The sequence below is a fragment of the Dipodascopsis tothii genome (assembly GCF_038497935.1).
Source record: "Dipodascopsis tothii strain CBS 759.85 unplaced genomic scaffold V1510scaffold_2, whole genome shotgun sequence".
Taxonomy (NCBI): Eukaryota; Fungi; Ascomycota; class Lipomycetes; order Lipomycetales; family Lipomycetaceae; genus Neoaidaea; species Neoaidaea tothii.
This window is the reverse complement of record NW_027117986.1, coordinates 338,022-358,930: the sequence shown is the minus strand read 5'-3', so window position 1 is coordinate 358,930 and position 20,909 is coordinate 338,022. Positions and strand designations below refer to the sequence as shown.

At 66.8% G+C, this 20,909-nt stretch overlaps 7 protein-coding genes across 7 annotated transcripts; 5 read left to right on the top strand and 2 right to left on the bottom strand.

The window, feature by feature from the left end:
• Nucleotides 1-225: 225 nt before the first annotated feature.
• V1510DRAFT_410116 (cation efflux family-domain-containing protein) lies at nucleotides 226-1,813 on the bottom strand. The gene is made up of 2 exons (XM_066932669.1): nucleotides 1,149-1,813; nucleotides 226-1,118 (listed from the first exon to the last, which is right to left on the bottom strand). Exons 1-2 carry the CDS (start codon nucleotides 1,799-1,801, stop codon nucleotides 278-280), a joined length of 1,494 nt encoding a protein of 497 aa, XP_066791477.1. The 5' UTR covers nucleotides 1,802-1,813; the 3' UTR covers nucleotides 226-277.
• A 2,916-nt stretch (nucleotides 1,814-4,729) lies between these two features.
• V1510DRAFT_405721 (uncharacterized protein) lies at nucleotides 4,730-5,926 on the top strand (the record flags this gene model as incomplete). Its single annotated transcript, XM_066932347.1, has 1 exon — nucleotides 4,730-5,926. One exon carries the CDS (start codon nucleotides 4,730-4,732, stop codon nucleotides 5,924-5,926), a length of 1,197 nt encoding a protein of 398 aa, XP_066791476.1.
• Nucleotides 5,927-8,538: 2,612 nt separating this feature from the next.
• On the top strand, nucleotides 8,539-11,166 carry V1510DRAFT_359607 (uncharacterized protein; the record flags this gene model as incomplete). The annotated part of the gene is made up of 2 exons (XM_066930975.1): nucleotides 8,539-10,773; nucleotides 10,816-11,166. The coding sequence occupies 2 exons, from the start codon at nucleotides 8,539-8,541 to the stop codon at nucleotides 11,164-11,166; spliced, it is 2,586 nt and encodes an 861-aa protein (XP_066791475.1).
• Nucleotides 11,167-12,651: 1,485 nt separating this feature from the next.
• V1510DRAFT_410106 (uncharacterized protein) lies at nucleotides 12,652-14,802 on the top strand. Its single transcript, XM_066932668.1, has 2 exons — nucleotides 12,652-13,871; nucleotides 14,010-14,802. Exons 1-2 carry the CDS (start codon nucleotides 13,036-13,038, stop codon nucleotides 14,542-14,544), a joined length of 1,371 nt encoding a protein of 456 aa, XP_066791474.1. The 5' UTR covers nucleotides 12,652-13,035; the 3' UTR covers nucleotides 14,545-14,802.
• Nucleotides 14,770-16,922, bottom strand: V1510DRAFT_410105 (uncharacterized protein). The gene has a single exon (XM_066932667.1). The coding sequence runs from the start codon at nucleotides 16,819-16,821 to the stop codon at nucleotides 14,788-14,790; it is 2,034 nt and encodes a 677-aa protein (XP_066791473.1). The 5' UTR covers nucleotides 16,822-16,922; the 3' UTR covers nucleotides 14,770-14,787.
• A 1,303-nt stretch (nucleotides 16,923-18,225) lies between these two features.
• On the top strand, nucleotides 18,226-19,251 carry V1510DRAFT_410103 (Metallo-dependent phosphatase-like protein). Its single transcript, XM_066932666.1, has one exon. It carries the CDS (start codon nucleotides 18,278-18,280, stop codon nucleotides 19,076-19,078), a length of 801 nt encoding a protein of 266 aa, XP_066791472.1. The 5' UTR covers nucleotides 18,226-18,277; the 3' UTR covers nucleotides 19,079-19,251.
• Nucleotides 19,252-20,133: 882 nt separating this feature from the next.
• On the top strand, nucleotides 20,134-20,868 carry V1510DRAFT_345799 (micro-fibrillar-associated protein 1; the record flags this gene model as incomplete). The annotated part of the gene is made up of 1 exon (XM_066930816.1): nucleotides 20,134-20,868. A coding segment is annotated over one exon (735 nt), but the record flags the coding sequence as incomplete, so codon positions are not given.
• Between the last annotated feature and the right edge of the window lie 41 nt (nucleotides 20,869-20,909).

The window sequence follows — 20,909 nt, the reverse complement described above, 5'->3', positions numbered from 1 at the left end:
TCATAGCCGCGCAACCCTCGGCCGAGGCCAACGCTCGTCCGAGCCGCATGCTGTGCGGCTCAAAGCCGCGCAACCCCCAGCCGAGGCCAACGCTCGACCAAGCCGCATGGCGTGCGGCTCAAAACCGCAACCCCGGCCGATCCACAAGCGCAGCTACTCCGGCCCAGAGGACCGCCACCAGGCGCCCCGGCACAGTCGCCGCCGTGCCCGCGCCCAGCCGCTACACCGCTGTATGCAACCATGTTCCTATGCTAATGCTGCTATGCTATGTACCGCGCTACCGCTGCAAGTGGCCCGCGTAGTTGTCCCGGCGGTAGTCGAGATGCACAAACGCGCGCTCAACCATGGGCAGGGTCTCGAGCGCGTACTGCAGGGCCTCGCCCAGGTCGTGCGAGTCGCGCACCGTCAGCTTCTCGCTGACAATGACGTCGACCTCGACATGGAGACGGTCGCCGAGATGGTACGCGCGCACGTTGGTCACGTGGTGGATGGCGCGCGCGAAGCGCATGCACAGGTAGACGACAACCTGGCGGTCGACGTCCGAGGCGGTGACGCCAACGAGGTGGCGGATGTGCTCGGACGTCGAGATGGCCCACTGGATGATGATGTACACCGACAGCAGCAGCGCGCCGAGCGGGTCGAGCCACCAGACGCCCGAGTAGTGGCCCAGCACCGGAAAGCAGATCGAGAAGATGTTGAAGACGATGTCGGACATGGCGTCCTGCGCCAGTGCCTGAACCGCGCTCGAGTTCATGCTGCGACACCAGAGCCAGGCAAACAGCTTGAGCACGACGGCCGCGGCCATGATGACAAACGAGGGCGCGGTGAGCCGCACGGCCTCGTGCGAGCCCACCAGCAGCCGGCTCAGCGCCTCGACCGCGACCTGGCCGAACGAGAGGATGATGATGACCGAGAAGATGAGCACGCCGATAGGCTCCAGCCGCGCGCGGCCAATGGGGTACTGCAGCCGGATCTTCCAGCTCGAGGCCTCGACCATGCTGGTCGAGAACCAGATGATGGTCGTGCACAGAAAGTCGAGCGCCGAGTCGACGAGCGAGGCCACGACCGACAGCGAGTGCGTCAGCAGCACCACGGCGGCCTTGCCGGCGAGCAGGAGTCTGGGTCAGCGCAGCCGCGCGCGCACTTACACGTTGATCAGGAAGTTGACGGCGATCGCGAACGCGACTATGCCCGAGCCCTCGTCGCGCTCGGCCGCCAGGAACGCGGCGCCCTCGACGTCCACGTTGGCCGGCACCGCGTCGCTGCGGCCTCCGGAGCCCTCGTACTCGGCGACCATCGACTGCGCGATGTTGGAGTCCAGCAGGCAGTCGATCTCGATGTACCGGTCGATGAGCTCGTTCTGGTCGGCGTAGAACTTGCGCACGCGGTGCGGCGCCTGCCGCATGGCCGTCTCGTCCACGCGCAACGCCTCCCAGTCGACGATGGCGCGCGTGTCGCCGACGAGGTACTGCGCCCGCATGCTGTGCAGCTGCGCCAGCCGGTCGACCGACTTGACCGACAGCAGCCGGCGGTGGCCGCGGCTGTCGAGCCCGAGCATCACCGTCGCCACCGACGCGTTCGACCGCACGTACTCGAGCCGCGGCAGCAGCGGCTCGTCTTCGTCCTCGCCGAGGTAGGCCGTCATCGGCACGTCCGTGGCCTCGGTCGCCGGCGCGACCATCTGCGCCAGCTGCGCCAGCTTGCTCGCGTCCTCCGAGCCCTCGGAAGAGAACGACTTGGTGTACTCGTCGCTGCCGTAGCCGCCCGTCATGCCGTCGTCGCCGTACGTGGGTGTGCTCATCCTGTCGGCGTGCTGTGCCGGCCGCTCGGGTGCCGCCGAATTATATACCGCCGGGGGGGTGCAGATACGAGCCGGCGGCGTCTAGCGGCTGTGTTCAGCGTTCGCCGCTCGGTTTACCCGCATCCCAGGGCCGCTGGCCCTGGCTCGCGATCGCGTTAGAATATGTGCTCATATTCTCTCAGCTCCGAGCCCGTGCGCCCACTAGTAGTTGCGACGAGCCCACCGGTCCGCCAGCGCGCCCAGAGATCCACCGCGCCGCCGGCCCTGCCCGCCGGCCGCCCAGGGCACGGGCGCCCGGCTCGGCTGCCGGCCACAGCACCCTCCGGCTGCCATGCGCTGCGGCCCCGTCAACAATGCGCTGCATCTGTCGATACGAGTCCGCTTTGGCCATAGCTCCTCCGATGGAGGACCACATCTCCCCTAAGCGGTTGGGAGCCCTGCGGTTCGCCCGCACCCTTGCTTGTTCCGGTAAGCCCGTGCCGCCGCCGCCGCCCTCCAGCACTGACAGCAGAGGCCCGGTGGCGTCGTCGCGGACAGCCGGCCGGGGACGTGCGGTGTGCCCGCAGCAAGCACGTCGCCGGCCGTTGGTCGTCCGCCAGACACGCGCGCGGCGGGAGCGCGCGGCCCCGAACGCCGCCGACGGCGCCGCCGCCGCTGCCGCCGCTGCCGCGCTGCACGCGCTACCGCCGCCGGCGCCGTCGCGGCCGCCGCGGCCGTCCTGAGACCGCCGCCGCCGGCCTGCGGCCCGCGAACACCGCCTCAGCCAAGACCACACTGGGACGATGCGCGCGCTCGCCTGCCGCCCCACTTGCGCCCCGGACGGGCCCTGGGCACTATCTGCTCGCGGCGCTAGTCCCAGTGCCCCTCCCCGGGGCTGCCGCCGGGCGGCCCGTGAGTCCCGCCGGGAGTCTGTTCGACCTGCTCGTATTCGTGTCCAGGCCCCAATAAGGAACCCGGTCACGTGATGTGTACCCATCTGCGCCGGGTGTCCCGCGTCCGACGACCCCGCCGCCCACCACTCGGCGTCAAAGCAGGGAGGTATTGGAAATGTGCGCACGCGAGTGGCTGATTCGGCCCCTATCCACCGGAGCGGTCGCTAGCGGCCTCCTCCACCGCTGGATCACAGATCTCAGTCACCAGACCGGATCGCCACGCGTGCTCTCCGCCGGCCTCTGAGTCGGCCCGACCGCTGCATGGCGGGAAACCTGCGCGCTGCTGCAAGTGCCATGCCCGCCGCGTACGCCCATATCTGTCCGAGGTCATCGTATTGAGTGGAAGACATAGGTTGTTCCAGATAAGCTGCCACTATCCCGCGCAGACCAGGATGGTGCAGGGATGGCGGTTACAGCCTGGCTGGCCGTTCGGTCAGCTGTCCCAATGTCTGGCGGCGACACTTGCCGAGCGCCGTCGCGCGCACGCGTCGTGGTCGTGTAGGCGCGTAGAGCCGGTCTGCCCGAGCGGCGCCAACCTGCCAGCGGCGCCCTTGATCCCGGATCAGCGGTAGTCCGCGGCTTTGTGCAGCCACGCGGCCAATTCGATTTCCTGACAACGCGATCTCCTGCGCTCTACGCGGCAGGACTCTGGCAAGCTGGCCGCTGGGCCAGCGCAGTCACAGCAATCTCCGCAGTGCCAGCCATGGCCAAGGGACCGCTGGACTGCTGCCAAGACGAGCCCGGAGCCTCAAATCGAGTATGTACGCGCCTGCTGCAGGCACCGTCCATGAGGGTTACACATAACCCGCAGCACTTGCAGCACTCGCGGCGAGCGGCAATGACCTAGCGCACACATGCGCAGCCAGAACCACCGGACACTGCAAACACAGCGGCGAATGTGCCGCCCTGCCGTGGGGGGGAGGGAGGCAGCACGCAGTAGCTTGCGCGCTCAGTCCACCAGGACACGAGATCACGGCCCAAAGACAGCTCTCTCCAGCCCGCCAGCCTCCATACCGAGGCGGTCGAACCGTCAGGCTATCGCAAGCAATGCCCAACAATCTACGGCGTCTTGCGACGAAGATTTCCCCTTTCATCGACATTCCGCTCTCATCGCCACAACTGAATGCGACACAACGAGAGCCGAACTTCCTATCCAGGGCTTTTTCAATCTCGAGAGAAACAAACAAATGGACTACTATGTAGACCACGATAAAATGGCAACGATATGACTATTGAGAAGTGACAATCGTCGTGGCAATTTCTCCCTTGCTTTTTTGATCGAAGTTTGAAAATTTGCCGGCAGGCCTGGCTTTATACTCCCAGCGCGCGGCAGCGCGAGAGGCGAATGGGAGCGCGGCCGGGGACCATTGGGTACGGCGCAGACACTCAACCCTAACTGGCGAGCATGTCACAACCCTAGTGCGCAGCAGCCGCGTCCGCCGGCCTAGCACGGCGGCCGCAGGTGCGGCCCGTGGCTGGTGCGCGGCCACCGGCGAGCGCACCGGCGCAAACGGCTAGAAAGTGTGGCACAGTGTGGCTGGAAGGATGCCGGCGGCTGCTGCTGCAGCGCTAGCATCAATTTCAACCCTTAACAAGGCTAGCTCGCGTAGCCAGATCCGCCGTCTATCCCTCTTGGGAGAATGGCAGCTTCCCGCGTGTGCGCTGAACGCTGAGCCAACACCAGGCTCCTTTTCCTACGACGAAGACAACATCAACTGCACATTTTTTCCACCCGTCGGCATTGTCGTCGTCTTCCATCCTCCATCCATCTCTCGACCACGTGTGACGAGCGCGAGGCCGTCGACCAGTGACACTCCGCCTTCTTCAGAGCCTGCCGTCAAGCCAGCGTTGCCCGAGAAGCGCCCGAACCGGAGTCAATTGCGCGTACGTAGTTGACCCCGTTCCCGCCTCCCCGTCCGCGTCCGCCATCCGCAGGCCATTCCGCCACTTTCACTCGCATCTGATATAGACCGCGTGCACGTCCTCAACAAGCACCATGGCCAACCTCTCGCTACCGGTGTCGATCTACAAGATCTCGGGAGTGGTTCTGATCACGTACGCGCTTTTGCACCTGCTCTCGGCCCTCTTCTCGTCAGGCAAGACTACGCCTGCCGGCTCGTCTGCCCAGTTTTCGCAGAAGTACCGCGACACTGACAAGCTGGGCAATGCTTATGCCCGTGACGGCTACAAGATCAGCACGCCCGACCACTTCACCGACTTTTACGGCGCCGAGGAGTGCAAGCTTTCGTCGAACAGCCTCTACAACCCCCAGCTCGCTCCCGATGGATCGCTTGCGCCCGCCCGGCCCTACTGCAAGAACAAGGCCGACCTCCTGGCGGCTCTCTCGGGCGGTGGCCGTGCTGGCTTCAACATGCCCTTCCAGCCGCTCGGTTGCGAATACCGCTGGTTTGACCCCGAGGAGATTTGCATGATTCTGGACCGCTTCGACGCCATCATCTTTGTGGGCGAGCAGCGCCTGACCAACAACATCTACGCCGCGTTCAATTCGCTTCTGCGCAAAAATGTTGCCTGGGGCGGTCTCCGCCAGTGGGAGCTTAACGAACAGCTCAAACGCCGCTGCCGTTGCGATGCCCAGTACACCAACCCGCAGTGCGGTGGTACCGGCAGCGGTGACCACTTCATCGTTGATTCGACGGAGATCCTGGACGCCAAGGAGGAGGGCCAGAGACTGGGATCGCCTTACATCTGCAACCGCGTCTTCCACGGTGCTGTTTACATCAAGAGCGAGCCGGTCCCGTCGTCTGTTCTGGATGACATTGACGATATCATGACTACCTACCACAAGAGCGCCCGCCCGGTCCCCGTCATCTTCCAGCAGGGTCTCTCGCACGGTTTCAACTGGGACAAGACCACGAGGGTCATGGACACTGTTCAGACTCAGCTCGAGAAGCATGAACCGAACCCGAACCACCGCCCTGTGCTCTGGCTCGGCCCTCCCGCTGCCGGCCACCTCAAGCCTCCGGGAGCTATCATCGAGCAGGGCCACAACGCGCTCTGGCACTTTTCGGTCGAGATGCAGAAGCGCGCAAGTGACCGTGGCTTTGATGCGCTGAACCTGTACAACTTGACTCTGCAGGCTGACAGCTACGACGGTACCAGCTACGGTCAGGAGGTCAGTCTGACGACCGCCATGATGGTCATCAACTGGCTGAGCCGCATTGAGACGCTGTAGAGGTCATTCTCCAGCATGTCAATACGAATAAATAATAATCTTCTATCTCCGTTGCACTGGCTCTGACGTACACGTCACACTGTCATCCCCCGCAACGGTCTCGATCGACATGCCGGCCGGCCGTGCGCAATATTGGATGGACGGGCGATTATGACGCGACCACATATTTGCTATTAGTCGCCATTGTTTCAGCCGGGTAAAACAACGAGCCGCACTACATGCGGCTCATTATAGTCACGCATGTGATCCGCAGTAAGCCATTGCAGCTGAAATGCCTTGCTCGGCTGAAACGACGTGCACGGTCTCTTATGGCCACGGCAAGCGCCGCAGAGAACATGCCGCGCGGCCCCGTGTTACAGCGACGAAGGCAGTCGGGGACGCTTGCTGTAGCATGCGGCTCATAGATAACTCCGATAGTGAGTGATGGCAGATTTTGCCGGAGGGTGATGGGCGGCACAAAACTTTAATGGTTGCTACGGCAACCCCCGTCCCAGCCGTTACCCTAACGTACGCCTGGCGCCATCGTGCGCTGGATCTGCCGCTCGTCTAGGCTGAGTAGCTGGACGGGACGCTAAGCCCCTGTGCGCTGACGCTTGTCCGTCCGACCAGATCCGCCCAGCGGCCCCACGGCAGCCGCACGAGACCGAGAGTCGAATCCGAGACCGAGAGTCGAATCGGTCGTCGATCTGGGCATCATTCATCGCCGGTCAAAGCGGCTCGGCTAGCCCCACCGCTTACTGTGGACACCCGCCCACCCATCTGGCGCGCACCAGCGAGTCACGAGGGCGTCATCGGCGTCAGAAAGCCGTCGCCGGGGCATCATTTGCCGCCAAGCTATGCATCTGCGCCAGCGGCGACTACATCATAACGACGGCATATGCGTGCAGTGGCCACCCATTGCAGATCCAAAGAAGCGCCTCCAATAGTGTGGGTAACTGATCCTCATGCGTGACCGCTGTAGCCCCCTCTCCGTAAGGAGCGGCCGACTACACGCCGCCGGAGTGAGCCACAGCCCAGATGTGCATGTGCTCGGGGCGATAAACACGCGAGATGGGCTGGGCATGCATCCGCACGCGGTGGAGCCGTGTAGTCGCACAGTAGCCGCCTGAAGGCGTTCGGAGTCTGGAGCCGCCCGCCGCTATTTTCACGTTCACGATCATGGCGCCGCACGCTACTGTCGGGAGGTATGCTGCACGTGTCCATATCGGGATAAACCCTCTGGACGATTACGTGGAACTCTGCCTAAAAGGGCGGAATGCAGCTCGAGCGCATCAACTGCACGTGTGCATTGTTTTGAGTGTGTCGTATGGCGCATGAGCTGTAGCCACTTGCGTTGCGCCCGCATACGGCGATCGCGCGCACCGCTGCCCCACCTAGTCGCTGAGCAATAGGGGCAGAGATCCAGGATGTTCCCGTGACACGGATACGGCTGTCGTCGGGGAAAACAGGGGTGAGTGCTGCCGACGGTGGGCCTCAAGGGCTCCGGCCAGGGCCCCGGTCAGGGCGCCGGCTGCGGCTGCACGTCGCCGCTACTGTAGCGGCTGCACCGAATCCACGCTACACCCGAATGGTGTTCAAGGCCAGGCGAGCGGCTCTCCCTGCATCAGCTTTAGCCGTCTTCGGCTGCGAACCGCTGCTCTCGGGTCAGCTTGCGAAAGTTACTCTGCGATCAAACTCTCCGTAGTGCATGTACCTCCTGGCCTATTGTTTTCACCAGGCTGCCTCAAGCCGCTCACGGCATCGCGGCATCGGCTCTATTCCCCTATCGGGTACTTTCCACCCTGCGGCGGTAAAGTTTACCCTGCTTGATGCACAAGATCTGCAGAAATGGACGCACAAAATTAGAGTTCGATCTACTTCTTGGTATGCGGGCACTTTCTACCTCTAAAAATTGTCTCTCCTAGGACTGGGCTAAACCTAAAACGCGGTTTGTACGTAGACTCTGCGGTCGAACACGATCCGGCCCTCGTCACCGCTCCAAATCGTGCCCACACCACCTCAAAATTCCTCAGTTAGATTCACAAATCCAGTCCAAGACCTCGTAGACCTTGACCGATTTCCGTTTGGGCAAGCCCTAGCCGGAAAGTCAAAGGTTAAATCGCCAATTATATCCGTAACAGAAACCGGCGTGCGGCCTGTGCCTATACTCTGCAGGTCGAAACAAAGCAGCACGAATATAAAGATTTGGAGATTGGCAATACACAGTTTTTTGTTCCTTCTGCCCTCTGTTACCACACATTTAGACCACTAGGAATCTAGAAGGTGAGTTCCCATGTGATTGCGGGTGGCTGCGTACCGCTCCCGGCTGGCAATGCTCGGTGTCCCCCATCCATCGGTCGAGCGGCTCAGAAGTGGGCAGGCTAGCCAGGGCAAGGTGGACCAATGATGGGGGCAGATCGCCGGTGGCGACCACGACGATCCAGAAGCAGCGTCGGTGGTGTCAGCCAGCAGCGGTTCAGAAGCGGCAGGCAGGTGTGATGCAGCCGCGTCTGGCTGCAGCTGTTGTGGCGTTCCGGGCGCTGGCTCGGGTGCGCTCTTTTTAGACCGCGGATTGCCGGCGTTCCGCGCTCGTCTTTTGCAACCCAGACTCAACTGACCTCCAGGACTCCAAAATGGCGGACGACGACACGACCTCCGTCTCCACCGAGTCGTTTCTGACGTCGCTGATTTATAACAGCGCCGTCTTTGGCGTACTCTTCCTTGGATTCATTTTCCTCCGCTACCGCGTCCGGCGTATTTATTCGCCGAGATCGTATATGGAGACGATCCCGCAACCAAACCGAACCGAATCTCTACCGTCTGGAATTTTCGCTTGGATCAAGTCGCTCGTCACGAAGCCCGACGCGTATGTTTTGCGCCAGACCGGTCTCGACGGCTACTTCTTCTTGCGTTACCTGAAGTTCATCATTTTTGTGACCTTCTTCGGTGTCGTTGTCACGTACCCCATCCTGCTGCCGCTGAACGCGACGTCGAACGGCCAGCAGCATGGTCTGGACATCCTCACGTTCTCGAACGTGTCGCAGAAGAACCGTCTGTTTGCCCATGTGTTCCTTGCGTGGATCTACTACGGCTTCGTGCTGTTTTCGATCTACCGCGAGTTCATTTACTTCGTGTCGGTCCGTCAGGCCGTCCTGACGTCGCCGTACTACTGGAACTCGATCTCGTCGCGCACTGTGCTGATCCAGACCATCCCCGACTCGTACCTCACCGAGCGCAACCTGTCGGAGATGTTTAACCGTGTGCGTCGTGTGTGGGTCAACCGCAACTACAAGGAGCTCGAGGCCAAGTGCGCTGAGCGCACCAAGCTGGTCATGCAGCTCGAGTCGGCCGAGGTCAAGCTGATCAAGACCGGTGTCAAGAACAAGCTGAAGGCCGACAAGAAGGCTGCCAAGGCTGCCAACAAGTCGGGTGCCGACATCGAGAAGGCTGCTGAGAAGGTTGCTGGTGCGAGCACCAGTGACATCAGCGAGTACGTTCCCGACAAGAAGCGTCCTACCAAGCGTCTCAAGCCGCTCATTGGCAAGAAGGTCCAGACGATTGACTACAACCGTACCCGCATCGCCGAGCTTAACGAGGAGATCGCGACCATGCAGGAGGACCACCAGACCAATAAGTCTGTCAATTCGGCCTTCATTGAGTTCGAGACTGTTGAGGACGCTCAGGACGCGTACCAGCTGCTGTCGTACCACATGCCGCTGCACATGGCTCCCCGCTACATCGGTATCCGCCCTGACGAGGTCATCTGGCCGAACCTGCGCATGACCTGGTGGGAACGCCTATTGCGCTCGACTGGTGCCACTGCCTTCATCTGCGCGCTCGTGGTCTTTTGGGCGATTCCCGTCGCGTTCGTGGGTATCATCTCGAACGTGCCGTACCTCATCAAGAAGGTGCCGTTCCTGAAGTTCCTGCTCCAGCTCAAGAAGGTCAAGCTTTACGGTCTCGTCACGTCGCTTCTTCCCACGATCATGCTTGCTGTGCTCATGGCCCTGCTGCCGCCGATCCTGCGCCTCATGGCCAAGGTCTCGGGCGTGCCGTCGCGGTCGCTGGTTGAGCTGCGCGTTCAGAACTACTACTTCGCGTTCCAGGTCGTCCAGGTCTTCCTTGTTACTACCATCACGTCGTCGGCTACGTCTGTCGTGACGCAGATCATCGAGAACCCGACGTCGGCTATGTCGCTGCTGTCGACCAACCTGCCCAAGTCGTCTAACTTCTACATCGACTATTTGCTTCTGCAGGCGCTGTCCGGTGCCGGTGGCATGTTCATGCAGACCGTCGCGCTCGCGCTCTACTACGTGCTGTCGTACCTGCTGGACGGCACCCCGCGCAAGAAGTTCAAGCGGTGGTCGTCGCTCGGCTCGATGGGCTGGGGAACCGTGTACCCCGTCTACACTAACTTGTTTGTTATCACGCTCACTTACTCGATCATCTCGCCGCTGATCATTATCTTCACCTTCGTTGGATTTATCCTGATCTACCTGGCGTGCCTGTACTCGCTCATGTACGTCAAGGTGCCGGACATCGACACCACCGGCCTGACCTACCCGCGCGCGCTGTACCAGACCTTCACGGGCATGTATCTCGGCCAGGTCTGTCTGCTCGGCCTGTTTGCCGTCAGCAAGAACTGGGCGTGCATTGTCCTCGTCGCGATCTGCCTCGGCTTCACTGCGTTCTTCCAGGTCACGCTCCAGAAGGCGTTTGACCCGCTGCTTGGCCCGCTGCCGCGCTCGATCGAGCTTGAGCACGAGCGCTGGATGGCCGCCCGCAACGTCGCCCCGGTCGAGACCGGCGACTCGAAGGAGGCCACCGCGCTGCGCAACTCGCACACTAGCGACGACCAGGCCACCGTGGTCAACAACGCCAACGCGAGCCACAACAACCTCGACCTCGAGGCTGTGTACGAGTCGAACCTGCTCAAGGCCCGCTTCGCCAACCCGATCTGGCGCTTCCTGCGCCCGGACATCTTTGCGTCCTACGTCGAGATGCGTGAGAAGATGGTCCCCGACTGGGTGTACCCGACCCCGACGGCGCTCGAGGAGGAGCTGGCGTTCGTGAACCCGGCTGTGCTGGACAAGGCCCCGACCATCTGGATCCCTCGCGACAGCAACGGCTGGTCGACCAAGGAGATCGCCGACACGTCGTCGATCACCCCGATCACCGATGCTGGCGCTGGTTTCAACGAGAAGGGCAAGATTGTTCGCGAGGGTATCCTGCCCGACTACGAGGAGCCTTCCCGTCTCTAAACCACTGTCTTTAATTTTCTTGTGATGTGATTGAATACTAATTAATTGTTGTACACTATATGCGCGTAGCAGGGCGGTGGGCGACGGCTTGGCGACTGCTGGGCGAACGCTGGGCGCCGCTGGGCGAACGTTGGTGGCGTGTGAGCCGCGCACCGTGCGGCTGACCCCTGGCCAGCGTGCTGTGTGGCCGCACGGCCGCGTGGTAGGTCACAAACTAGCACACCTACGTCATCGCCGTTGGCCTGACGCGCACAGACCGCGCCGCAGTGGCGTCTCTAGGCGACTGCCGATCGTCGACGCATCGGTCGGCTGGCGGCGCGGCCGGCGGGTGCCTGGGGTTCCTGGCCGCTGGGACCGCGGTCACTGTCACGAAGGGTTGCCAGGCATGCTGATCGTAGTGAGCGCAGCAGATCCGGTCCGGCCCGATCACGGCCATCTGCCCCGTAGCAAGTCTGGTCACAGGAGACGCACTTCGCCCGCCGCTGGGGAGAGCTGGCGCCACAGACCGGCCAGGACCGGGCGTTGTGCGGCTGGGGCTGTGGCTGGGGCGACCGGTCGCATGGCACCACGCGTATATCTCCGATTTGTGGCTACCAAGCGGGCCCGCCGCCTGAGCGTCCCTCCGCCCGTAGTATATGACGCGCCAGATCCGGTTGCGGGCGCTGCGACTATTCCACGGGCCAGCGGCCGGCTGGGGCCGGCTGGGGCAGGCTGCAGGCCGACTCAAGGCCGCCGGAGCCACCTGCGGTCGTCGGACGACGCCATGCGGCCGGCAGCGGCGGCGCCCTGGCTGAGCCATCCGGCTCCAATCATCGCGGTGGCGCAAATAAGGCTGTGGCGGCGGAACGCAGGGCTGGCAGACGCGTTCGCGGGCACGCCAGTGGCTGGGCACAGCCTGCTACTGGCTAGCGGCAGCGCGTCACGCCCCGGACAGACTACGGCGAGCACGGCGACGGCCCGGAGGAGCCGGCAGCTATGGGTCAGCAGCCAGCGAGCTGCGTTTAGGTGGCGGCGGAAACACGGAGGCGGTCCGGCTGGGTAGGTGCGGTGGTACCCGCACGCGTCGCGCGGCGCGGCAGGCGAGCTGCGACCCGGCTCAGGACGGGCTCGCGACGGCCGGATACGGGCGCGGCTGCGGACGCCGTGGTACCCGCATGTGCAGCTCCAAAGCGCTGGGTCGTGGCCCGCCCGGCTGGTACCCGCTGCTTAGCGACGGTGGCACCCGCCGCGCAGGTGGTACCCGCGGCCGCGCGCCCGCGCCGCCCGCCGCACCCGCCGGTCCGCCGCGCGGTGGCTGGTCCGGCACGGGCCCCGCCGGCGACAGCTGCCAGGTGTGGGGCCCCGGTGGCCGGCGTGCCGCGCGCGTGAGCCGCACGTGGGCCGGTGTATGTCGGCTACAAGCCGCCAAGAACAGGCCAGCCGGCACCAGCGGCCAGGCACCGGTGGCCGGCCGGCCGCACGCGGGCACGGGTGCTACCGGCCGTCGCACCGTGGCGCGGCGAAGCCGGCTGCGCCGCACGCGGGCTATATATACCCAGTCCGAGGCGCGGCGACCGCGGGCAGGCAGCTAGCGAGCCAGCGAACCGAGCGAACGCGCGTGATAGTGGCGACGGGCGCAGACACACAGTGGGTAGGTGCGGCGCAGCTGGCAGATAAGCTGCGGCGGCGCAGACCAGACCAGGCCACGAACGCGGACAGCGCTGGGCGTGCAGAGCGGGCAGCGGTCGGATCGGCTTAAAAACGTGCCGGAACCCGCCCCGTTTGCAGACGCCTCCCGCGGTTCGTGTTCGGACGGACCAGACCAGGAACAGAGCCGCCCCGAGCGGCCGAGAGCAAGAGGCCAGGCAGCAGAGCGCCGGCCGCAGACGGATGCTGTGGACGACGGCCAGCACAGGCGCGGCCGCCAGCACAGAGGGCGGCCGGGAGCAGCTAGGCATCGCGCGGCTTGGACAAGCACAGCGCGACTACCCGTGGCCGGCTAGGACGCGAGGACGCAGCCGAGCGCAGGGCATCGCACTAGCTCCGGGCGCGCAACGGGCGGCCAGGCCAAACGCGGCGGCGGCCGGCCCTTGCCACGACAACGACGACGACGACCGCGCGCTGATGGCGCTGGCGGACGGGCACACGGGCGCGATGGTTCCCTTGAGCATTCCGCGCAGTCCGCGCAGTCCGCGCAGCCCGCTGCCGCCGCTGAGCCCGCTGGGGCCGCTGAGCCCGCTGGGGTCGCTGAGCCCGCTGCCGCCGCTGAGCCCTCGCAGCCCGCGCAGTCCGCGCAGCCCGCGCCCGCCGCCGCGCCAGGACGAGTGGGTCGACCTGGGCCCGGTCGAGTACCGTGGCTCGCTCTTCTCGAAGCCATCGTGGCGCGCCGTGGGCGGCGCCGGCGACGAGCGCCGGCCGAGCGCAGCGACACTGGCGCCGCCGCCGCCGCCGCCATCGCCGCGGGGCCCGGCTGCGACGCTGACCGTGGCCACCTTCAACGTGTCGAGCGATAACTTTGCGGCGCCGGTGCAGGCGCGGCGGCACGCCGCGCTGCTGGACGAGCTCGACCAGCAGGTCGCCGACGTCGTCTGTCTCCAGGAGGTGACGCCCGAGTTCCTGGCCGCACTGGCGGCGGACCCGCGCGTCCGACGGACCTACGCGCTGTCGGAGCTGCAGCCGCGCGACATGCAGAGCTGGGGCGAGTTTCACGGCTGCGTCATGCTCGTGTCGCGCGCGGCCGTCGGCGGCGCCCGCGCGCGGTTCCAGCTCGTGCGCCTGGGGTGCATGCCGCTTGCGGGCTCGAGCCGGCGTGCGCTGGTGCTTGACCTGGCGCTGCGCACGGCCGTGCCGGCGCGGCCGACGACGCCGCTGTCGTCGCGAGCACCGTCGCTGATCTCGGACGTGTCGGACGCGTCCGACGAGCCGCCGCTGTCGCCGCTGGCCACGTCCTTCTTTGCGGACCCGGCCGTGCGCGTCGTGCGCATTGTGACCGCTCAGCTGGACGCACGTGCGGGTGACCGTCGCCTCGCCCAGCTCGAGCATGTTCTGCAGCTGCTGACGACGCCGTCGCCCGGCAGCTGCTTCCCGCCCACGGGCGTCTTCTGCGGCGACACCGCCATGACCGAGGCCGAAGCCACGCTGGCGTACCGGCTAGGGTTCGTGGACGCGTGGCCACGCGCCGACCGCGCTGCGGCGGCCGATCCGGACGGCAGCACGCTGGGCATTACTTTTCCGGAGAAGAACGCACTGGGGCGCCCGGACCGCGTGCTGCTGGCGGGCGCGGCCGTGCGCTGGGGGGTGGACGCCGTGGCCACGTTCGGCGCTGTGCCGTGGCTGTGGTGCGGGCGCGAGATGTGGGCGTCGACGCACCTGGGCGTGCGGTGCACGCTGCGCCTGTGAGCCGCACCGCGTGCGGCGGTCAGCCTGCGTACAGCCGCAGTCGTACAGCCGCAGTCATACAGCCGCAGTCATACAGCCGCAGTCATACAGCCGCAATCATACAGCCGCAACCATATAGCCGCACACATATAGCCGCACAGCCTACGCCGCTCAGCCTCTGTCAGGACCCCTCCCGGGCAGGCGGCCGATCGCTGTCTCTACGGCAGATGTGCCCAGCGGCACCCACAATGTACACTATGTAAATTAATATCCAAAACATGCAAGCACGGCTGGCCCGACGGCCGCAGCCGAGCCCGCGTAGGTCGGTCCCTGCCAGTCGGCAGCCTCGATATCGCCGACGACGGCCAAGGCTCCGTCCGAGTCCACATCGGCCACGAGCAAAAACAGCGCGTCGGCGGCCCGTTGGCGGACCGGCGAGATCGGCGAGCCCAGGAGTCCGACGAGCTTCTTGAGAGCCATCTCTGCAACCTTGCTGTGGCCGGCCATGACCAGCCCTGCGTAGACGGCCACGCACGCGGTCAGCAGACGCGCGCTGGCGGTCTTGGTGCCGGCCGAATACAGCTTGGTGACCTTGTTGTACACGCGCACGTACAGCGCTGGGTCGAGAGCCGGGTTCGGTAGCGAGCCGTCGTCAAAGAAGAAGGCCACGAGCTCGAGCAGCTCCGAGTCGGTCTTGAGCATGATGCGGCCGTCGACGACCATGCGGCCGATGGTGTCGTCAACGAGCGCGGTCAGCGCGGGCGGGTCGAGCGTGGGCAGGTAGGCGCCGACAGCATCGCGGGTGGCGCGCACGACCGACTCGGACGAGGCCGCGGACATGGAGCTGGCCAGCCCGAGCCAGAGAGCGGCCGTCTGGCGCTCGGACAGGCCGCTGGCGAGCAGCCCGGTCAGCCGGCCAAAGTGCGCCGCGTAGATCGTAGCCAGGCTGGCCGCCGGCACGGCCGGAAAAAGGCCCGGGACGATCCAGTCGAGCGCGGCGGCGGCGTCGGTGCGCAATCGGTCGATCTTGTCGGCGGCGACACGGAGCAGACGCGCACACAGGTCGTCCACGGTGTCGGCGTCGAGTGCGGCGACGACGGACCGCGGCAGGCCGCGGACTGCGGCCGCCGCCGCCAGCCGCAGCTGCGAGCCAATGTCGCCGCGGACGCGGTCGATCGTGAAGTCGGCGAGGCCGGTCAGGGCCGCATGGACGGTCGGGCCGGCAGCGACGGCTGGATCGGCCGCACGCGCGAGCACGCGCGCCAGAGCGTCCATGGCAGCCACGCGCACGGCCATGTCGGCGGCGCCGGCGACTGCGGCGACCAGGACGGCCCCGGCGTCCGAGTCGTCGGCCGCGAGGACCTCGCCGAGCGCGTGTGCGTAGCCGGGGCGACCGGAGGTGAGCTGGTCGAGCCAGGCCGCGCGGTCGACGTCGGCCGGGTCGAGGGCGGCCGCCAGAGAGCGCAGCGCCGGCGCCAGCCGGGCGTCGGCCAGACCAAGCGCCTCGACGAACGCGTCCCCAAACGCGGCCGGCAGCCGGCGGTTGGGCAGGTGCGGCAACAGCTCGGCGGCCAGGGCCAGCAGCGCCTCCAGAACGTCGACCCGGGCGCCCTTGTTGTGGCGCGGGACAACATGGGCGCTGGCGGCGAGCGTGGCCACGAGGTCTGCCGGAACGTCTGCGGTGGCAGCGAGCAGAGCGGCCTGGCCGAGCGCGGCGCCGTGCCAGACATCGACGTCGGCCGCGGCCGCGGCGGTCTCGGTCAGCGCAGCCAGCGCGTGGCGGCGGTCCTCGGCGCCCGGCAGCGCGCGCACGAGCGCCTGCGCGCCCAGCCGGCGCACCTCCGGGTCCCAGCTGGCCAGCACCCGCGTCAGCAGGTGGCGCGCCAGCTGGTCGCGCGGCACGGCGCCCAGCGTGACCATGGCCGGCGCGATCTCGAGAAAGCACGCCGGCAGGTTGCCGACGGAGAAGTAGTCGAGCGTCTGGACGAGCGCGACACCCTCGGCCGAGTCCAGGCCCTGGCGGCCGACAGCCTCCTGCACGGCGGCGCTGGCCGCGCGACGGAGGTTGACCTCGCGGTCAAAGCAGCCGAGCAGGACCAGGTCGGCGACCAGGCCTCGCACCAGCGGCGCCGGCAGCGCAGCCGCCTGGAACAGCGCCCAGCACACGTAGCAGGACGCGTCGCGCACGTTGCCGCCGAGCTTGCGGCTGAGCACGCGCCGCTCAAAGTGCAGCGTCGCTGCCAGCAGCCGGCCGAGGTCGCCGTAGAGATCGGCCGGCATGAGCCGGGCACGCATCATCTCGGCCAGCCCGAGCAGCGCGCCGTGTGCGCGGTCGACCGCGGCCGCGTCGGTGGCGGCGTCGGGCTCGGCCGCGTCTGTGGCCAGGCCGACGAGCGCGGCCGCAATGTCGTGCACGTACCCCCCGTCGGCACCGAGCGCCTTGGCCACGCGCGCGATGGCCTTGGCCGCCGTGTACCGCACGAGCGTGTCCTTGTCGCCGAGGAAGCTCAGCAGCGAGTCCACCACGTCGTCCACGCGGTCCGCCGCCGCCGGCGAGACGGCCAGCGCAGCCAGCGCCGCACGGTACGCGACCTTGCACCGCAGCTGCCGCAGCTGCGTTGACGCCGGCCCGGCGGGGGTGCGCGCGACGAGCGCGTCCAGCGCCGGCAGCAGCGGCGCCATGTCCGCCGCCGGCGCCAGCTTCAGCAGCCGCGCGGACGCCGACAGCAGCCCCAGCTCGTAGAGATCCGCGCCCGCAGATGCCAGCAGCCGCTCGGCCACCGGGTGGCCGTCTGCGCGCGCCGCCAGCCGCGCCAGCATCTCGGCGGCCGCGTCGCGCTCCCGGCCGGGCGCGGCCAGCGCAGTCACGCCGGCCGCGTACAGCCGGTCGGCCACGTCCGGGCCCAGCGCAGCCATGGCAAACGGCACGCGCACGAGCACGCCGAGCCAGAGCAGCAGCACGTACCGCTCTTCCCAGGCCAGGTCGGGCTCGGTCTCGAGCCGGGCAAGGACGTCCGCCAGCGCGGCCACGTCTGTCGGAAAGAACTTGGTCGTGATCTTGGTGCCGCGCACCTTGCCGAGCGTGTAGAGCACACGGGCGGCCCACGGCCGGCCGGCGGCGTACTCGGCGACCAGGGCGCGCGTCCAGCGCTCCATGTGGTTGTCCAGCAGCCGGCTTGCGTCCTGAAACGGGTCGAGCAGGGCGGTGAGGTCGGTGATGTCGCGGTCGGAGGGCGGATCGGCCGGCGCGCGTGCGACACACGCGGCCAGGCGCTCGTCGAACTGCGCCGCCAGCTGCGGCGCGCTCTCGCTGATGTCCGGGCAGTCGTCCATGGGGAAGACAGAGACGGCGCGCGAGGAGCACACGTGATCTACCAAACACGCCTGTGACCTACCAAGCGCCAGGGGCTGTGACCTACCAAGCTCCACGTGACCTACCAAGCGCTGCGCGCAGGCTCGCTGCAGAGCCGCGGCCGGCCGGTGCCGCACGGGCCCCGGGCGCTGCCGCCGGAGCGGCAGCGGGCGCTGCGCGGGCGGCGGCGTGTGTGTCACGTGACGCTGCCTCCACGTGACAGCCCGCCGCCTCGCCGCCCTCCACCCCCAATGAGCGATCTCGACAGGTAGGTCGGCCGCGCGCGGCGCTGACGGCAGGGCCATCGAGCACATCCGGGCGTGCCGGACGGTGCCCGAGCAGGACGTCCAGCAGCTCTGCTTCAAGGCGCAGGAGCTGCTCGTCGAGGAGCGCAACGTGCAAATGGTGGACACGCCCGTCACGATCTGCGGCGACATCCACGGCCAGTTCCACGACCTGCTGACGCTGCTCAAAGAGGGCGGCGAGTGCCCGGCGACCAACTATCTGTTCCTGGGCGACTTTGTCGACCGCGGGTTCTACTCGATCGAGTGCTTCCTGCTGCTGCTGTGCCTCAAGATCCGGTACCCCGACCGGATCACGCTCATCCGCGGCAACCACGAGTCGCGCCAGATCACGACCGTGTACGGCTTCTACGACGAGTGCGTGCGCAAGTACGGCTCGCCCAACGTGTGGCGCTACTGCTGCGACGTCTTTGACTACCTGGCGCTGGGCGCCATCGTCGGCGGCCCCGGCGGCGTCTTCTGCGTCCACGGCGGGCTGAGCCCGCACCTCGAGCGCATCGACCAGATCCGCGTGATCGACCGCAAGCAGGAGGTCCCGCACGAGGGCGCCATGTGCGACCTGCTCTGGTCCGACCCCGACGACATCCAGGGCTGGGGCATCTCGCCCCGCGGCGCTGGCTACCTGTTTGGCGGCGACAAGGTCCACGCCTTCAACCACGAGAACGACATCTCGCTGATCGCGCGGGCGCACCAGCTCGTCATGGAGGGCTACAAGGAGATGTTCGACGGCGAGATCGTCACCGTCTGGTCCGCGCCCAACTACTGCTACCGCTGCGGCAACGTCGCGGCCATCCTCGAGATCGACGACAACCTCGAGCGCAACTACAAGATCTTCCAGAGCGCGCCCCAGTACGCGCGCGGCATGCCGGCCAAGAAGCCGGTCGCCGAGTACTTTCTGTGACCGACTGCACATACGCCCGGGCGGCTATATGCAGACTTCCGCCGCAGTCCCGATCCAGCCCGTCGGCTGTCTGCCCCTCGGGGCGCACGAACGACGCGCCGGCCGTCATCCGACGCTGGTGCCCACCGACCCGACGTCGACCCGCAATAGATCAATACATGTCGACAGCCTGCCTTGCACCTACCGTAGCTGTAGACCCGCCGGTGGCGCCTGCGGACTCGCCCACGCGGCCCCCGGCGGCGACTCCGTCGAGGGCGGCTGCCCCCTGGGCAGGCTGCGCCGTTGAGCCGCACGAGGTGCGGCGGGTCGGGTCCCGTCGCCCGCCTTCTGCCCGCAGGGCAGCCGCCCTCGACGGAGTCGCCGCCGGAGGCTTGTTGCGCGCAAAGAGCTCGTGCTGTGGCTCCGTCGCGGGCGGCTGCCTCTGGCCAGGCTGCGCCTATGAGCCGCACGCGGTGCGGCGGGCCGGGTCCGTCGGCCCCAGCTCGACGTGCGGCTGACCGCTGAGGCCGCCCTACGAGTTGTGCTCCCGTCAGCCGCACGGCGTGCGGCGCTCCCAGCGCGTGGGAGCAATTTTTCGTACTTTAGCAAACACCGGCACACGGCAGCACGGCAGCAGCAGCAGCAGCACCACCACCGCGTGAGATCAGATGCCGCCCAAGCCAGTGGTCCGGCGGTACTTCCGCGGCAAGCGGCTGTCGCGATCGCCGTCGCCCGAGGACTCGTCGTCGGAAGACGAGCGGTCGGCGTCGGCGGACGAGCAGGAGCAGATCGCCGAGTTCACAGAGGCCGGAGGGGCCAAGGCCAAGGCGGCAGAGGCCGGCAAGAGCCGGCCGGCGCGGGCCGCGTCGCCAGAGGCCAAGACCGAGATCAAAACGGAGGACGAGCCGCTGGCGCGGCCGCGCACAGAGCGCGAGCGGCCGGTGATCAAAGCAGAGCTCAACAACAGCGCGCTGCAGCAGCGATTCCAGGCGCGCGCAGCAGCGCCTGCAGCGCCGCGCACAGTCATCAAAGACGAGGACGGCGGGCCGGGCGTGCGCGCGTCCACGGAGCCGTCCGAGAGCGAGGCCTACGAGTCGTCGTCAGAGGACGAGGGCGGGTCGAGCGACGAGAGCAGCGAGGACGAGACGCCGGCGCTGGTGCGGCCGGTGTTCATCCCCAAGAGCAAGCGCGGGGCCGCGAGCGCGAGCCCGGCAGTCGAGGGCCCGTCCGCGGCAGAGCTGGCGGCCGAGAAGGAGCGCAAGAAGGAGGCCACGCTCCAGTTCATCGAGGACGAGGTCCGGCGGGAGCAGGCGGCGCTGGCGCGGGCCAACATCCACGAGGCCAACGCGGTCGAGGACGTGGCCGGGATCGACGACACGGACGACGTCGACCCGGCGGCCGAGCTGGCCGCGTGGAAGCTGCGCGAGCTGCGGCGGGTGCAGCGCGAGCGCGACGAGCTCGCGGCGGCCGAGGCCGAGCGCGAGGAGATCGAGCGCCGGCGCAACATGGACGAGGACGACAAGCTGCGCGAGGACCTGGAGCGCGTGCGCCAGCAGCGCGAGGACAAGCGCAGCCGCGGCACGATCAAGTTCCTGCAGAAGTACTACCACAAGGGCGCGTTCTACCAGGACATGGACATCCTCAAGCGCGACTTCAACGGCGAGCTGGAGGACGACGTGCGCGACAAGACGCTGCTGCCCAAGGCCATGCAGGTCCGCGGCGACCAGTTCGGCAAGCGCGGCCGGTCCAAGTGGACGCATCTGCTGGCCGAGGACACGTCCGCGGGCGTGGAGTCGCCCTGGTTCGAGCGGCGGCCCGGCGCCGAGCACGACCCGCAGTTCATGCCGGCCAA

Excerpts from the sequence above, each read along its gene's own strand:
- V1510DRAFT_410106 (XM_066932668.1), top strand. The coding sequence starts at position 13,036 with ATGCTGTGGACGACGGCCAGCACAGGCGCGGCCGCCAGCACAGAGGGC. Across the intron at positions 13,872-14,009 it reads CACGGCTGCGTCATGCTCGT|GCCGCTGTCGTCGCGAGCAC; the intron begins GTCGCGCGCGGC and ends GCGGCCGACGAC.
- V1510DRAFT_410103 (XM_066932666.1), top strand. The coding sequence starts at position 18,278 with ATGGTGGACACGCCCGTCACGATCTGCGGCGACATCCACGGCCAGTTC.
- V1510DRAFT_410105 (XM_066932667.1), bottom strand. The coding sequence starts at position 16,821 with ATGATGCGTGCCCGGCTCATGCCGGCCGATCTCTACGGCGACCTCGGC.
- V1510DRAFT_410116 (XM_066932669.1), bottom strand. The coding sequence starts at position 1,801 with ATGAGCACACCCACGTACGGCGACGACGGCATGACGGGCGGCTACGGC. Across the intron at positions 1,119-1,148 it reads GTCAACTTCCTGATCAACGT|ACTCCTGCTCGCCGGCAAGG; the intron begins GTAAGTGCGCGC and ends GCGCTGACCCAG.